An 18,671-nucleotide genomic window follows, 5' to 3' on the forward strand; every position below is an offset into this window, starting at 1 on the left:
GTGTATTCTTTTTTTTCTCACTGTAGCCCCCCGAGATATATTTATGAAATCCCCCCTTTAAAGGCCTTTTTAAAGATATGTGGAGATTGGAGTCATTTATATACGGTAACATTCTTTTATGATGTTGCAAAATAACAGTGACTGTCGGTCTCGGTCACTCTCATTCCAGTGACTGTCGGTCTCGGGCACTCTCATTCCAGTGACTGTCGGTCTCGAGCATGAGGATGGGGTGGGCAGATCACATTGATGTTTGTTTTTATTAGACGATGTTCTTAAAGAATTTAGTGTCATAAACTTCACAAATTTAAACATTTTTATTGTTTCATTACAGGAGGCATTAGACGTGCAGTGACTATTCCAATGACTTGGTAAAATCCTTTTGTCTCTTAGTTCTTATACCCGTGTTGTTCTTCTTTCTTAAACTCTGTGAAAAATAGAAAACAGTTCAGGAATCAATGCATGTTCATGATGAAACATTTTTTTTTAGTGCAAATAGTTTATGTCCGTTAATTGCTTATGCCAGTTAAAGTTTTAATTCTGTCCTTACACCCCTCTATCACTGGTTTATAGTAGAAGTCACCATGTTGCTGGATAGCTACCAGCAGGGTGAATACAGCTATACGTTTATTAGGAGCTGTTCCTGTGTATTGTGGTTAAAATTTAAAGGAAATCTACCAAGCGTTTTTCTTGTTTAATTTTTTGCTCAAAAAAACAATTGTAAAATTCAAGACTTTAGGAAAGCTGGGTGCAGAATGGCTGCCAAGTATAGAAACATTACTTCCACATAGTAAGGAGCTGCCTGAACTGTCTAGACATGACTAATTAACCTGAGCTGGATGACTCATACACAGCAGCTGGGGGATGGCGCAGCAATTGATTACTTCTGCCTGTCAGGGATAACACAGTGATTAAGTACTCTTGGCTTATGGTGGGCAAGGCAAGTCTGGAGCAGTGCATAATTAGGGTAAGAGGAGAGTGCCAGGGCAGCCACAGGAGCGACAGAGCCTCATTATCATAGTTGTATAATTGTTTTTCAGCAAAACCCCACAATTAAGGGATTAAAAAAGATATGTTTCTGTTTCAGTCTAGCTACTGCATTCTCAAGGCATGTTTGGTTCATAATGCATAAAAACAAATGGTAAATTTCCTTTACTTTAATCTTTATGTAAATGAAGCAAAAGGCCCTTGGTATCCAGGGCCCTTACTCTTGCATGCCTCCTGTAGCACCTCTCCTCTTCTTCCCTGCTACCCTTTTCCCTCTCCTCCCTCCCGCTCCCTCTGCACTCTCCTCTCTCCAGCTCTCTCTGCACTGTCCTCCTCCACCCTTCTCCTCCTCCACCCTTCTCTTTCTGCACTCTCCTCATCCCTCTGCCTGATGTAATCTCAGGGCAGCACAGGCCAAAAATACTGTGTTAATGCAAGATTACAACTGCGAGAGGGAGCGGGAGAGTACAGAGGGAGCATGGAGGAGAGATAGAAAATTTAGAGCTTCAGAGACTGAAGGGGCTTTTGTGACACTCCCCTGTACCCTTCCACTTCATTTACCTAAAGATTAGAGTTAATTTCTATGGCTGTACTCTTATTTCGGGGAGCTATCAAATCACACTAAGGGTGAATACAGCTATAAGCCAGTGGTAGATTTCCATTAACTTTGCATATTTTAGAGTTTCTCAGTTCATTTATCAGTTTTTGCATCAATTATTGTGAGCCAGTATGGAGACACATGAGGTACAATGGAATGAGCTGCACCTGTTCTTTGTTATTAGCCACGTGATTGGCCACGTCCAAAAATCGCTATGACAATTGTATGATCAACGCAGATTTTTTGCCTCAAGCAAACAACTTTTTTCAGAGGCCAAAGTTGAAGCAAAAGAAATTCAACAAAACAAGCACAACTTAATGACAAAGGGGCATATTTATCATACGCTGGCACTCGCGCGCCTGCGTATGATAGCCCCGCCGCTGCATTTTCACAACGGCATACATCAAGAGGCAACCGGCTATGCAGTGTTTATTCTAGAAAAAAAACGCAGCCATATTAAAAGTCGGCGCCGGCAGCTAGTGCGCCGCCGTGGGGACAGTAATGCCCTGCGACAGCACACTTCTGGCCTGAACAGGGTGGGGAGGGAAGTCAGAATCGAAAATAGGAGGTGGGTAAGGAGTGCTTTAATTTGCTAGTGTGGAGCACTCACGGTGGCCCATAAACTCCTTCCATGGTCCCCAAGTCAAAGCATGCTTTACTCTAGGCTTAACATTTTTAACATACACTAAGGTGAAACAATAGTATACAGCATATTAAAGAGCACCTAGTAAAAATATTTACTAAAAAAATTTGGCCATCATTCCTTACCTCCACTACAGGGGGCATTGTACTCGACCCCAGCATGTTCTTCTGTAACAGAAAGATAAGATTAATGATTAAAACATTAGAAATTGTATTAAATGTTGTCACTGTCATAAGCAGTGTGTATAATGTTACCAGATCACAGACTAATTGATGTACATCAGATTATAAAAATTAAGCTAGAAAGTTTATTTTTCCATATTACAAAATTATTTTCAAATTAAGGATTAGTGTATCGGCAGATCTAACTCTTGGGACTCCCGACAATCAAGAGAAATGGGGATTCAATTTCACGTAACTGCTTCAAGAGATTTTGAGGGACCACCACTCTTATTGGTTACCGATTTTCCAATCAAAGTCCCCAATTCTATTTTATTATTAATGAAAAATAGCTTGAGTCCTTTCTTCTGCCTTGTACATACACTGAGCAAAGGGGCCGAATACTTATGTGACCATGTGACCAATTCAACATTTCTGGGTTTTTTTTGTCAACATGGGGGCGGAGTGTACATTAGTGAGCAGAAAAGGAACTTTTTAGATCTTACGAATTGGATGCAATGAAACAAAGAATGAAAAATTTTAAATGAACTGAATACTTTCCGTACCCCTTGTATTTTGGTCAATGATATGAGCAAGAACTTAATCACAAAAGGGCAGCACTTAAGCACTTTTGACAAGGTTCTTTTTTCAACATTTTGGGGAAATAACAGGCTGCAACCTGAACAAGTCCTTAATTCCCTGCAACTTGGCATTTAAATGTTGTTAGTTATGGATGGTTCATTGGCAGTGATGAGTGGACCCATTCAGGTTCGGGTTTTGCTGTCCGAACCTTGAATAAAAGTTTGGTTCAAGTTACCTGAACCCAGACACCTACTGGTAACACACACGATTAGTGCTGACAACCTCCAAATGCTGCTGGCAAAGCCACCGGAGGTGCATGTGTACCGTCATTTTCTCTAGGGTCCTGCTCAAAGTGGCATCATAGAGGATCGACTATCCTATGGAAAGTCGTTGGGGTCTGCTGAACTCTACGCATTGGTAGATCAGTAGATCCATATTAAGGCAACATGTTGGAACCCCTATATCTATGTGTTTTTTTCTCCGGATTCTTTGTTTTCTTCGTATTCGTTGAGCAACTAATATTAAATCTGTGCACAGTGGTGGCATTATATAACCGATGGGCCATAAAATTACTAATAAAGTAAACATGACTAAAAAACATCAATTAATTTATCGTGTAATATCTCCACTTACCTGTGTCATAATAATCACTGACTACAATAGTTGCAGGCTGCAGATTCTCTACTATTGTCTCTTGCTCCAGGGAAAAGGTAAAGCTTTCACTTTCATGAGTGAGCTGCAGGAGAACAAGACGACAGTCAACCATTGACAGAAGAAAAGCAATAGTTTCCGTACTATTATCTTTATTTATTTTCCATTTTTTCAGTAGACCATGAACTTGTGCTCAGATGATGCTTTTAAGTGTTCACTGGTTTGTGCACTGCTGGATTTTTTGGGTTACATAATAATTTTTTACAGACCAAGGTGAATTTTTGAGGAAATAAAATAATATTAGTATTAGTTTCCCTTTTTGCTAATGTAAGAACATTACCGGTAACTGGCCATATACCCAAAATTGAATTTCGCCCCAATTATGAAACCAATTCTGAAATAGTTCAGACGAGTCTAATTGTTGACCTCCCAGAAAATTATTGTAAAAACTACAGTGCGTCGTTTTCTTATCAAAAAATTCCTTCCTTTCTTATGTCTCACCTTGTCTAAGTAAATGGAAATCTTCTTGACTGAAATTTCTGTTCTGTTTACGACTGGATTCTCCTTAAGCTATGAAGAAAAATATATTTACATAATTTTTGGAAAAATAAAGACATTCATATGTATCCTTCATGTTGACCCAAAATACTGTTTGAGTGACTGGTTCACCCACATTTACTTACAGTATACTGCTCTTACCAAGACACAGGGCTATCCTCTTGCAACCATGTACATCTTGTGTGACTCTTCTGACCCTACTTAGAATGTCAATTTCTATGAGCACTTACCTGTAATTTGTTCTGTTACTTCCCAAATTGAAATTTAAAATATCATGACAAGGGGTTGTCTAGTTTCAGTTAAAAAAATGCGCTTGTTTGTTTAATGAAAAGTACTACAATATGTAATTTCATACAGGTGCACGGCTCATTATGTTCCTTGTCATGTGATGTTAAACAAGTGCAGGGCTCGTTATATCCCTGGTCATGTGATGTCACACAGGTGCACGTCTCATTATATCCCTGGTCATGTGATGTCACACAGGTGCACAGCTCGTTATATCCATGGCCATGTGATGTCACACAGGTGCACGGCTGGTTATATCCCTGGTCATGTGGTGTCACACGTGTGCACAGCTGGCTAAATCCCTGGTCATGGGATGTAACACAGGGATATGGCTCGTTATTTCCCTGGTTATGTGATGTCACACAGGTGCAGAACTCGTTATATTTCTGGTCATGTAAAGTCACACAGGTGCAGATCTCATTATTCTTTGTATTGTGATGTCTCTCATGAGATGACAGACAGGTGCACTACTAATTATATCCCTGGTCATGTGATGCCGTCTGATTACTCTCTGTGATATAACAACCCCTGTACCTGTGTGGCAACACATGACCAAGGTTTTAACAATCAGTGCACCCGTGTGACATTACATGACCATGGATACATTTCTAAACACAGGAACTAAATAATGAAGCTTCTTATTGAATGAAAACAAGCAGAGATCTAGAAAACTGTGAGGAATTGATGAAAAACATATTTTGGAAAATTGTAGAACTTTTCATTACACAAACCATATCAATTACTCGCTGAGTGGACAACCCTTTTCAGTAAAATTTATTTTCATAAAATATCATTCCTTAGCTGAGTCCTAAGAATTAGTAGTCACCTACACAAATCAGATGATCATCAATTCCTCCATAAATCAGCGGGTTCAATGGGAAAGATTTATCAAGCTGCCTAAGAGTAAAATTGTGCTTACTTGCCCATGAGCACTAGCAAAATGAAAGCTGAGCTGTAATTGGTTGCCATAGGCTACATTTACACGAACGTGTGGGGGACATACATAAGGCCGGCGTTTATACGGCATACGGGAGCGGTGCAGTGCAGCACCGTACCGTTCCACAGCCCGTAGAAAGATAGGACATGTCCTATCTTTCTACGGAATACGGCCCCCTGCGCTGTGTATTCCTATGGAGAGGGGCGGGGAGAGCAGCGCTCATCCCCTGCTCCTCTCCCCGGCGCCGACTATGGTACGGCGGGCAGACATTGTGTGAATGTAGCCTTAGGCAGCTTGATAAATCTCCCCCAATGTTCTTACATCTGTGATGTAAATGGGGGATACTTATCAGGCCTTCTGTGCCACATCAGACTCTGCCCTGGAGCTCGCCAGGTACATCAAGAGGCCGAAGCCTCGGCGGGGCTATTATACTTATTATCAGTTCAGAGAGTTTATCATGTATCTTTTCTTATACTGACCAATGGTCCTCACCTTTTTAATACTGTGTTTATCTGGAACATATCCTGACACCGGTTCAATCAGGACCACCACCATGTTTGTGCATTCTCGCTTTCCAGAATAACTACAGATCAATAACGTGAAACATGACATATGCAGTTAATATGGCTCTGATACATTGCCAATCTAAAGGTTGTATATGATAAAGATCAGATTCTAATGTTTGGAATATCTTGTTTTACAAAATTTGGAGTCCAATCCATCTTCAGCACTCGTTCGCTAAGCCGGGTTCTGCACATGCCGGTGGCTGCAGTCTTGGCTCCAAAGCCCGAGCTATTGCACATGATGGATTGGTAGAGGCTACTGTGGCGTGGTGTAGCCTCAGCTCCAGCTCCACGCTCCAGTAGCCTCTTTAGTAAATTTGCATATTAGGGCAATTCAAAATTATTAAAAATTTTGGGGACTAAAGGATTAGCCCTAACAAGGGCTATTCTACTATAGATTAGATTAACCTGCCACCGGATCTACCTTAATAAGTTGATCTGTGGTGGTAGGTTTCCTTTAAGAATGCTGCATGTTAACCCCGTATAAAATATGTAATCATATTGATATTAAATTTGAGTAGTTTGGGCAGAGTTATATACAGTTTGAATAATCCTATTGTATGGAATGTTATCTCACCTGACTTCCACGTGGACATCAAACCTCCTCTGTGATTCCTGGGAGCAGACAGATGGCTCTGTGCTCACCTTGAGAGAAAACTCGCCTTTCTCAGGAGGAGCGTTGTAATGTACATGGGACTGCAAACCAAAGGCTCACATATTATAACATGTATAACTGACAATCACTAGTGGAGAACTGAAGCAAAATGTAATATAATATTATCTAATATCACTATGTAATTACCCAGGGCTTATTTTCCTTACAGGGGTAATCCCATTTCAACAACTAATTGATATTTTTTTTAATTATGAAAAGTTATTCAAATTTCCAATATACTTTCTGTTTAATTTCCAGTTTTCTAGATCTCTGCTTGCTGTCCTGCTATAGAAAGCTTCATCATTCACTTCCAGTGGATAGAAATCTGACCATGGTCACACAGGTGCACAGCTCATTATATCACACATCTCTGCTCATTCTCTATGACCCTAACGAGCCGTGCACCTGTGTGACCATGTACACTGGAAGTAAATGATGAAGCTAACAAAGTACAGCAAGCAAGAGATCTAGAAAACCATAAGGAATTGGTAAAGAAAGTATATTGGGAAATTGTATTGTTTTTCCCTGTATTGTTTGCCGAAGTGGGAATACCCCTTTAAGTACCCTCATAGATGGATCATGAGCAGTGAAATTTTGAATCCCATGGAAAGAAGGTACCTTCTAGTATTGGCATTTGGTCTGTGGTGGAAACAAGTCTTTTCTGATTCCAGCCACGACCAGCTGAGGAATAATCATGCAGCTAGATTAAGTCATTTGTCTAATACAGTTTTCAAGCATTTGAGTCTCATATTTACATCAAACAAGTCCTCAAAGACCAGGGACCTCATTTTCACTAAATACTGGTTGTAGAAGCCCATCACACCTGCATTGCACATCTGCCTTTGCGCCTTTTATAAGCATTTGCATTGCAATATAATTGTTTGTTATATCCTCTGTGTAGTTCCAGGGGTTGGGCTTTGGTTTGGTCAAAAAACAACATGTGACTTGTCTGTACTGCAGGCTGCTCATCTCTCAGTCTCTCTCTCCTTCACTCACACAGGAACAGAGCTCACAGCCTGGTTAGCTGACATCAGTGGGGGAGGGAGGAGCTGTACAGGAGCACAAAGGTGGGGCCTGAGCGCTGAGATGTGAGTGAGCAGCACAGACAAGTCACAAATATTTTGTTGTTGTTTTTTTTAATGCAGATAAACCCAAACAAATCTGGGAGTCAGAACATGATTTTGTCAGGGTGTAAGTTAAATTAAGACACACAATTATATTGTAATGCAAATACTAAGAAAAGACAGAAAGGCATATTTGCACTGCAGGTGCAATGGGCTTCTGTTACCTGTCTTTAGTGAAAATGAGGTCCCTGGTGACAGGTTCCCTTTAAATCCTGATAACACGTAGAGGCCAAATGGAGACCATCTGAATTTCATGGTATCTATTTTTAAAAAATTCAAAGCGCTTTTGGAAATTTGAGCCACAATCCAAACCAGAACCATAAAAAGAGAGCGGAAAATTCTCTGTTCATACCTGTATGTAGACGTAGCCCTCACCAGTAACATGCACAGTATATTCTCCAGGAATGTCTGGAAGATCAACTGTTTGTAGAAGAAGACCATTGCCTTTGGCTACATGAACAATCTTCTCGAAACCAGACTTTGAGCGAATGGTCACTGTTGAGTCTCCCTTCTTGTGATTGATCAGTTTTGCATATATAGCCATAGCTTGAAGACCCACGGCTGTGTCCTACAGAACAGATGAAGATGAATATATACATAAATTGAATTTGCAACATGTGAAAAAAAGATTATTATTACTCTATATCAGAAGTGATTATGTTGACCTGTTGTGTAAATAGGTTTACTTAGTACATTGAGGAGTTTGTGCTGCAACAATTCAGATTTGCCATGACTTTGACTTCATTTTAATATCCACATTACAATCAAAGCAGCCGCACCATTCATAGCATTTTTCTTGTATAATTGTTGTTTTATACGGGTTTTTAAAAGTTTTTCCAGCATAAACAAAACATGCAGACATTGTATTAAACGCATTAAACCGAAGTTACATATGAAATATTTAAAATTTATGAAACACAGTCCTAGTTACTTGGGCTAACGGTTCTAGCGGTATAGGCTGGCCTACCACTGCCTCTACGACTTTCTCCACCATTCGCCAATAAGTGTTGATATGGGAGTATGACCAGAAGATATGCGGGCGTTTTCCTTTCTGGAGCCATAACAAGTGTAACAAGTCCAGTGTACAGTACCACCACATCAACACTTTATATTGGTTTACCTCATACTGCACACGTTGGGATATCTTAGCGGCCCCCTGTCCTGGGTTCCTTTCCCACCGTCAGTGGGAGACTTCTTCCCACTAACTCTTCCCATTTAACCATATAGTTAGTTGTGGTGGGGTGGGTGTCTAGCAGGTACTGGGTTGATAACCAGAGAATATATGGCGGAGATAAGTCCTGCGGTCCCTGTTCACTCTTTATACAGCCTTTCAAAGGGGCTAGCTCGGGAAACTGCCTGGTTATTGAAAAGGGAGAGTAGGTAAGATCTGGATATAAGCAAAGTGGGAGGTAGAGGGGAGTAAGAATCTGTCTTTTAATTCCAGGAAACTCTGCAGTTCTCTAGTCCTATAGTCCATAATATCAGCAAATCGGAAAAGACCTGCTTTATGCCAGGGTCTGGTCAAATTCCCAGTCAGATTTATGAGCAAGCTGGATTATAGAGAAGGGAGGCCATTGGGGAGTGTGTCAAACTCAGAGAGAATTGCTTTGCGCATCTGAGCCATACCAATCTAGTATGGACCGTCAGGCCTAGTAGTGACTAGGATAGGGCCAGGGAAAACGGAGCCCATAGAAATGCATTAGGATGGACAGGGGCCATAGTAGAGCTTCTCTATCGCCATTCACCTAGTGTACACCAGTAAAGTGGACCAGACCTTTCTAATTCTATGTAGGTGAGCTGCCCAGTAGTATTTAAGAAAGTCCTTTTCTGTCTCTTGGTTGTAGCATAACCATTTGACTTTTATGTGGTTTTTATGCCCAAATGAACTGCAACAGGGAAACCTGGATTTGGATTGGTAAGGTCGCAAAATGGTAGATTAATTTTGTCAGGATACACATGATGTAATCCTTCCAATGAAAGATAGGGGCAAATTTTGCAATAGATTCAATAATTGAAGCACTGAGTTTAATAAAGAGGGTATGTTTTGATAGTATAGTGACTGATAAGCGGAGGTGATTTGCACCCCTAAGTATGTCAGGGATTGAGTCTGCCATTTATAGTTATAGTTAGATCCCTAAGCTGGTCTGAAGGGATGTTTATGGGGGGGGGGCTTTGTTTTCCCCACATTAACCTTATAGCCAGAAGAGCATACCATATCGGTCTAGTAAGCTCTGTAGATTTGGGAGAGATGTGTGAGGTTGTGTTATTGTCAGAAGAACATCATCCACGAAGAAGGAGAACTTAAAATCGCTGACTCTGATACCCCGAATATTCTAAGATAATCGTATTGCCGCCACCAGGAGTTCTATACACATAATAACCAATAAAGTAGATAGCAGCAATCCCTGTCGAGTTCCATTATGTATACTAAATCCATGGGTAAATGTATGGTGGAACTTTATAGATGCTGAAGGGTTGTCATAAAGGCTGTGGATAGCAGTCATAAATGCTCCTCTGAGACCGAAGGCCTGTGAGGTCTTGAAATAAACAGCCAACCCAATCTGTTGGATGCTTTTTCAGCATCTAGGCTTAAAATCGGTGCTTCCCCTCCAACCTTATTGACCACCTCAATCAGATCTACAAGGGACGAAGTAAATTTGATCCTTGTGGATCAGTTGAGACAATCAGTAGATTATCTTACTGGTTAATATTTTGGTGTTGATTTTATAATCTGCATTTAACAATGCTATGGACCTGTAGTTGAAACAGTTAGTTTGGTCTTGGCCAGGTTTGGGAATTGAGTACGCCATTTCTCTGGATATTGGGGTGGCGGGATATTCTATTGTCCAAAGGTCATATAGGCCATGGAGACGTAGAAGTTTGCAAAATTCTCTTGTGAGAGAGGGCTGGGGTCTATTAATGAAGTGTCTATCCACCAGGGAATGTGAATATGGCAACTTGAAATCTCCCACTATTAGTAGAACTGCCTTGGAAGTTTATCAATGTGCTTAAACAATTCTCTGAGAAACCGTATCTGGCCTGTATTGGGAGCGTATATACTGCCCGATGAGATGGGAGATCCCTGGAGTGTGTTGTGGACTGGAACAAATCTACCATTGGGACGACCACCATCACTTGGAGGGGCCAAAGTTTCGACTCTTCCTCTTCTCCTCCCTCCAATAGCAGTTTAGGAGGTCGGGTATGAGCATCTGGTGGATTCACATGAACCCAAAGGATCAAAATCAGCCCTCTGTGTTCACATTTCTGTAAGGGCCAATTTCCTCTTAGCAAAGGAGTTTAAGCCCTTTACGTTTCACTCAGTTTTTTAAGCAGATTTTAGAAAAATCCTAGGATTATGTATATTTTTTTCAGTGAAACTGTTAGGATTGGGTAACACAAAAGACAGGGGATAGTGTGCCCTGAGCTTGCCCCAACCTCTGTCCCTTCCTATAGCCCCCCCACGCTAAACCGTGGGGCGACTACTTGAAGACTCGAAATACACTGATAAGTGTGGGAAGGGAAACACAAACAGACTGACAAACATAAAACACAAAAGAATAGTAAACTAGCCGGATTCAAAACGAGAGGGTACGTCAATAGCAAAATCAGTAGGCAAAGAGTCAATGTCAAAAAACGAGCCGAGGTCACAACGATACAGATACGGATCAAGTCAAACCTAATGCTGAGAGCGAGTGGAGAAGGGATTTCAAACACTGGCACAGGTGACTATGAAGCTGCAATTTATGCAGCCAAAACTCCACCTCCAGAACCTGATAGGAGCTGGACAGCTTCTGGGAATTAACCCCTCATGGTGCAGAACAACCAGGCATCATGCAGAGGTACACAAGTCCCAGCAGTTCCGAAAACAACTCCTAGACAGCGCGAGATCTTAGCAGCCGCTGCCCGGGACGAGAGGTGGAGTTTGCGCGGATACGCGCCGGGGTTCGGAGAACGCTGCTGGCACCAGCAGAAGAACCAGAAGTCCCAGCATTCTCCCTAGCGACCCTGACAGAAACCATGGAAGATCCAGGTGTTACTGCAGTATCAAGGACAATAAATCTAGCAGCATACAGATACTGTATATGATACCAGCATTAGGGTAGATATATATATATATAAAGTTTAGGAAAGAGTCGTAACCTGAGAAGATCGGAAGCCTCCATATGGATTTTGCAGGCTCACTGTCCAATGGATGATATCAGCGATCTCTCCCAGATTCTTGATGATTGTTGCCTTGTGAGAAAGCAAAGCTAGAAGAATATATGCTCCAGTCTCAATTTCAACATGATCACCTGTTTCCCAGTGCCGAGTTCCCTCTGTTCAGGAAATATCAATAATTAGCATGATCTTTAAGGGATATTGACAAAAGAATAAGATGGAACTCTATAAGATAATGACGCTTCAACTTATTTTTCCCAAAATATTGTGTGACTGGCATAAGGAATATTCTTACTTTAATGTTCCTCATGGACATGACCATAGCCAAGTGATGAGCAATCAATTGGGAATCACGTTATATTAACTTAAAGATGGATTTTCTTAACTCCAGATGTTACTCATATAGAGTGGACTTTGAAAGGAGCAACACACCGGCCGACTTTCCTACTTGTGGTCCTCGATACTTCTGGTAGTAGTGTGTGAGTAGTTACTTGTCTAGCAAATGTTTTACCTTTCTTAATAGCTTTCTTATCCAGTTTCTCCAGTATCTTATCTCTCATTACAATGTCTCCAGACAAGGTGAAGGCATAAGCCATAAGAGCTTGGGCGTATGAAGACGTATCATTGTCTGCTAACTTCCTCAGACAGCTCAGGGCATCTTCCACAATAGTTCCCTAATGACAACACAAATAAGACAACAGGTTATGCTTGCTAGTAGGTCTATAAAATTATATAGAGATTGATGGCTTACACATGGAGGCCTGAGATACAAGATTTATCGCTTTTGAGATGTCCAATTTAAAGCACCCTAAGTTAACTTGATGGCTCGATACTTTGTGCACAGCAGTATCATGGCCTCCTTCAGTAGAAGAGTTTGGTTCAAGTGAAATCACATGTGGCTTAGCCAAGACTTCTGCTGCACATGTGACCGAGGAAACTTGCCCCATAAACCCCATCTTTTGCTTTGACCTCTTGGACACCAACATGCAGTAACATTTAATTATGAAATGACTCACGTTGTATGGTCTTTTATGTTCCAAAAGAGCGATTAAAACATATGCAGTACGACCCATGTCATTATCGGCCTAAAAGCAGAAACCAAACGTTAGCATTCAATGACTGATCGCCCCAAATTAGGTGATATATCTATGTAAAATTGCATCTAGCTCCTTCAGTCTCCAGCAATGCAGCAGTCAACTCTACAATGAATGGTTGACCAGATAACTCATGATAAAGCAGGAGCTTAGCTTTTTAGTGCCTATTTCATATGAGATTGACAAAGATCTCATATGAACATTAATTGGCTTTAGGCCTCATGCACACCTACCATGTGTAGAAACGGGCCTCAAACAGGGGTAAGTTTGCAGGTGGATATGGGAGGGATGAATACATCTCACCTATCTCATTTCCATAGGAAGCTGAGCGTCCATCCTGCAAATAAGGGCTGGAGTAGAACCTGCTTTATTTTTAGTGAGGCTGCCCAACTTGGTCACGGTGCGGTGAAACACAATGGGGTCAATTATCTTATCTCTGTTTGTTTTGGCTAGTTTTTGCCTATTTTCAGTCTGCTACTTTGGTAATTTAACAATCTTACTATTTCTTTGAGTTAATGATGTGTCTTAAATTGTTGCACAAGTGACTTCTTTCCATTTTCTATGTATGGTTTTTTGCGCCAAACAAGTCGCAAATTTTAGACAAGCTAAAAAGCTATCTGAAAAGCTAAATGTCATTTGCGACATTCAGCACATATGGATTAGAAAATAAATATGTAAATCTTACTGACGATAAACAAATGTCTGGCGGACTTTAGTTCGCATTTCAAAAAGTCCCCAAAAGTTGCAAAAAATTCCAATGCGCCAAAAAAAGTCTCAAAAAAGACAGAAAAAAAGGAAGAATACTAAAGATAAATGAACCCAATGGTGCACATTTACTACGGGTCCGCGGAGCTCATTTCCGTTTTGCGCCAGGTGATTTTGGTGCACATGATCGGATTTTGGCGCATCGGCGCCGGCTTGCACGCGGCAGAAATCAGGGGGGGGGGGCGTCGGACAACCCGACGGATTCGGACTATGCGCGGGAATTTAACATTTCGTATTGTGTTGCAAGACACACACTTACATGCATCTGGAAGAAGTAGGTGAACTCCGGCGGCACTTGGCGGGGAAGTGACTGATGCAGGAACTCGGGCGCGCGGGCTTCGTGAATCGCGCCGGACTTCATCTTCGTCGGACCGCCCGAATGGCGGATCGCGACAGGACCAGGTAAGTTAATTTGCCCCATTGTGCTCACCCCATTGTGACCAAGCACAATAGACCTCATTTCCAACATTTCAGTGGGTCGCAGCTGGCTGCAGAATAGCCTAGCAGGAGGTCAAGGGTCATGTGATAAATCTCCCCCATTAAGTCTTGCTGACCCTTTTTTTGGAACTCTAAAGGCATCATTCATCTTAGAATTTTCTCTTTTTTTTCATTATTTTTGCTACATTTTTGGGCACATTTGGTATATTTGCATCTAAATTTGTGACTTTTCCACTAGCCTAGTAAAACTAGCCGCGCAAGAATTTATCAGTGTTGCGCCAGATATATCTTTAAAATCCAGATGCGAATGTATGAAAAAGTTGCAAATAAACTCCAGTTTTGACCAAAAAACTTCAAAAGAAGCTGCAGAAGAGTTTGACATCTTTGTGTGACTTTTGTCGCAAAAACCCGATAGATACAGCTGCTCAACCTCCAAGATAGATCAAACAAGTCCAAAAGTCGGAAAAAAAATAAGAAAAGACACACACAAATGTCCCGACTAAAGATAAATGACCCTCTATTTATAGCTAGAAGAAAGTAGGCACCTGACCATCCCCGCTATATCCAAATGGAACATTCCAGTTAATTTGTCCCCAGCATGCTCCATTGAGGAAGATTTAGAAATGTTGGTTTGTCCTGCCAAAATATTTTAGTATACGTTTTAGAATGTAAACCTATCAAATTCACTAATTGTAGGCATAGGCACTTGTTTTTCTGGCACATTTCTACACATTTAGTTGGAAAGTTGCATCACCCAGAAATGTGAGAAAACTCACTTACCCCTAGTCTATTGTTAAAGTAGGGAGAAGGGTCTTTGAAGCAGCCATCAGGTGATTGGATTTTATGCAGAAAGCTCACAGCTTGCTGGATGTCGTTCTCATCAATATGGATCCAGTTCTGAGCGTGGCTGAAAGTCTTGACGACTAATGCCGTAATCCTATGTTAATTAACAAATAATAGCCTCAGACCATCATTGCTTTCTTCTATTTACTTCCAGAGCCCCATAAATTCCATAAAATTAAGATGAATGCAAATGCAAATACAAAAAACACACAAACTACAGAGATGTGAAACACATGGAAGGAGGACCTTGCCCATGAGGGCTCTCAATCTATATGGTAGGTTAGATGAAGACACGAGGTAAGAGACTGAAGCATAGGGGTTATGGCATGTTGTAGACCCTAAACAGATGAGTTTCCAGGTTAGGTTTGAAGGTTTGGAGTTGGGGGCAGTCTAATATGTTTTTGTAGAGAGTTCCAGAGCATGGGAGAAGCATGGGAGAAGTCCTGGAGATGATTGGTGAATCGCAATAGAGTATGAAATTCAAATGGGATACTACTGCAATTCTGCACTTACATTTTGGGTTTTCGTTTCTTTACGGTTTTTGCAGTGCAATAAAAATTACAGCTTACCTTTACTCTCAGTAGCAGAATGATTATAGAGATAGCAAATTTCTATGGTTTTTGTTATATTTTCCCTACCATAAAATAAAGGGCTTGTTTTTTGTTGTAGGGGTCATAGTAATATGATGTGTTTGATTTTAGAAATCCTGCTTTTGACAAAGAAATTCTGATAAAAAGTTTTTGTGATATAGGGAAGAGATTTCATAGACTACTTAGGCTAAATTCCTACGTTCCTTCCCTCCATTAAAAAAGTGAAGAATGGAGGTTTAACGTATCAGTTAAAAATCCCATTGACATCAATGTAAATTTTATGTCATCAGTTACGGTCAGTTTGTCCTGGATCTGTTATCCATTATTTTTTTTTTAAACAGAGAAAAAGTACTGTAGCCTCCATCAATTTTTCCCTCCAAAAAGCACACGGATAACGGATCTCTGCCTAAACGGTACATACTGGATGTCATTAAATTGACATTGATCTCAATGGGATTTTTAATGATATGTTAAACCTCCATTAAACCTTCATTCTTCACTTTTTTAACAGAGGTAAGGAACGGAAGGAATAGTAGTGTGAAATGAACTTTACTTTAATATTAAAGATGAGATTTCATTAACATTTTTTGCACATACCACATGTTAATGACATCATTGTCCTGGAAGAAGACATAGGAGCCAGCTTCAGAACGGAATGTCAATTGTTTCTGGTAACCTGAAGAAATTTTAAAGACATTATATATTAGTAAATATTAAGTGCATATTCTAGTTATATTCTTTCAAAGCCATCAAATGAAAGATGTTAATCTTAAAAGGCAATTGATTTAGTTAAACTCAGTCCTTATATTAAACCTCTTAACGACCTGTCCCTTTTTTGTTTTCGCATTTCCATTTTTCACTCCCCACCGTCAAAAATCTATAATTTTTTTAAATTTTACTTGTAAAGAGCTCTGTGATGGCTTGTTTTCTGCGTAACAAATTAGTGATGGTATTGAATATTGGTATTTAATATTCCATGCCGTGTACTGGGAAGGCAGAAAAGAATTCTGAATGCAGTGAAATTGGTGAAAAAACGTATTTGCACCGTTTTCTCGTGGGGTTTGATTTTATGGCTTTCATTGTGCGCCCCAAATGACAAGTGTACTTTATTCTTTATGTCGGTGTGATCATGGGGATAACAAATTTGTATAGGTTTTATAATGTTTTGATACATTTAGAAAAATTAAAACCTCCTGTACAATTTTTTTTATTTTTTATTTTGACTTCTAGCCCTAATAATGTTTTTATACTTTGGTGTACGGAGCTATGGATGGTGCAATTTTTTGCGACTTTTGATTATGTTTTCAATGCTTGTACTTTTAGGACTGTACGACCTTTTGATCGCTTTTTATTGAATTTTTTATATTTTTCAAAATGTCAAAAAAGTGCAATTTTCGACTTTAGGCGCTATTTTCTGTTACGGGGTTAAACACAGTCAAAAAACATTATTATATTTTCATGGATTGGGTATTTTGGCACGCGGCAATACCTGATGTGTTTGATTTTTACTGTTGATTTATGACTTCTAGGGAAAGGGGGGTGACTTTAATTTTTTTTTTACTTTTTTACATTTTTTTCAGACCCCCTAGGGTACTTTAACTCTAGGTTGTCTGATTGATCCTAACATATACTGCCATACTACAGTATGGCAGTATATGGGGATTTTCCTCCTCATTCATTACAATGTGCGAGGCTGTCATGGCAACCGATCACCAGCCCCATGGCAACCGATCACCAGGGAGCGACGATCTTCACCATCTTTTTGAAGCTGCCGATAGCCTTGCCAGTGCTGATCTACTGGTTCACACCCACGATCGTTGCTATCACCGATCGGGGGCGTTACCGGTAAGTGTTTGCTGCTTACCAGCCTGTGAGCCCTCTCCACACACCCACAGCCAACTCATGCCTTATTATTACGGTGTGTTTTGGGAAGGGATTAAGAAACACATACTGAGTAGGTACCTGCACCCAGTCTCATATAGGCCCATCAGTGTACCAGTGAATCCACCGGTGGGCCTGGACCAGGGTCGGCTACAGGTTTTAGTAGGCCACTAGGAACAGGGCCTCAGTAGATGCCTTTGGAGTGCCTGCCGGATGTTATTTTATTTAAAGCCCTCCTCCCCTATGGATTCATAGGGGAGCCACCTTCATCCCCATGAATTCCTTATGTGCAGCCGTATGTGGGCCCCCTAGCAGCTCTGGCTAGGTAAGACCATGCTGGCTCCGGCCATCGCCTGGACATCTTACTGGCTCTGCTCCTGCAACCCTGATGATTTTCTACTATCTACTCTGATGCAGCTATATATAGGAGTGATGTGATGATGACATCATGTCTCCCAGCATCACAGCACATAGCATAGGAGGGCACACAGAATGAAGGGGGGGACAATATGAGAGGAAGATGATTGGGGCTTACAACATGAGGAAGAGATGGATGTTTACATAAGAGAGTGCAATGAGAGGGGGGCCACCATATGAGGGGGATGAGGATGGTACAAAATTTGGAAAAGATGAGGAATGCCACAAGATAAGGGGTAGCTGAAAGAAGTCACAAGGTGAGGGAAAATTAAAGAGGGCCATTAGGTGAGAGGGACATGTGGGAAACCACAGTGTGAAGGGGAGATGAGGGAATTACAATGTGATGTGGAAATAATATGAGGGGTAGCTTGCAGAGGCACTAATTGATTTTAATAAGAAGTCTTACCTAATGCTGAACCTTAAAGCCATGTTTACATGATGCGCTTCAACTGTCTCCTTACATTTATTCCAAAATCATCCAGAAAATCTCCTCCCTGAATGTGTTTATTCCTAAATGTGTCTATTACTATTAGACATAGGTCTAAACACACATATGTTCACGATTAGTTACTCCAAATGTTGCAAACTGTGATTCAAGTGCAGTTTCTGGAGGCTACATTCACATGATATATGCCCGCCATACTGTAGTACAGTGGGCATACATTGACACCGGGAGAGGAGGAGGGGATGAGCGCCGCTCATCCCAGCCCCTCTCCATATAGATATATGGCCGCAGCGCCGTATTAC

General features: G+C 40.9%; 1 protein-coding gene across 1 annotated transcript in view; it reads right to left on the bottom strand.

Moving 5' to 3' along the window:
• Positions 1-299: 299 nt before the first annotated feature.
• LOC140106649 (murinoglobulin-1-like) overlaps positions 300-18,671 on the bottom strand; it is a 73,597-nt gene continuing 55,225 nt past the window's right edge. Inside the window, exons 25-36 of the mRNA XM_072131187.1 lie at positions 16,224-16,302; positions 14,974-15,130; positions 12,913-12,981; positions 12,408-12,570; positions 11,879-12,054; positions 8,091-8,306; positions 6,537-6,655; positions 5,889-5,979; positions 4,118-4,186; positions 3,599-3,701; positions 2,351-2,392; positions 300-424 (exon numbers count right to left, since the gene is read on the bottom strand). Of these exons, the coding sequence (XP_071987288.1) occupies positions 387-424; positions 2,351-2,392; positions 3,599-3,701; positions 4,118-4,186; positions 5,889-5,979; positions 6,537-6,655; positions 8,091-8,306; positions 11,879-12,054; positions 12,408-12,570; positions 12,913-12,981; positions 14,974-15,130; positions 16,224-16,302 (1,322 nt within the window). The 3' untranslated portion in view covers positions 300-386. The remainder of the gene's footprint in view (positions 425-2,350; positions 2,393-3,598; positions 3,702-4,117; positions 4,187-5,888; positions 5,980-6,536; positions 6,656-8,090; positions 8,307-11,878; positions 12,055-12,407; positions 12,571-12,912; positions 12,982-14,973; positions 15,131-16,223; positions 16,303-18,671) is intronic.

Source organism: Engystomops pustulosus, chromosome 11, assembly GCF_040894005.1.
Source record: "Engystomops pustulosus chromosome 11, aEngPut4.maternal, whole genome shotgun sequence".
Classification (NCBI taxonomy): Eukaryota; Metazoa; Chordata; class Amphibia; order Anura; family Leptodactylidae; genus Engystomops; species Engystomops pustulosus.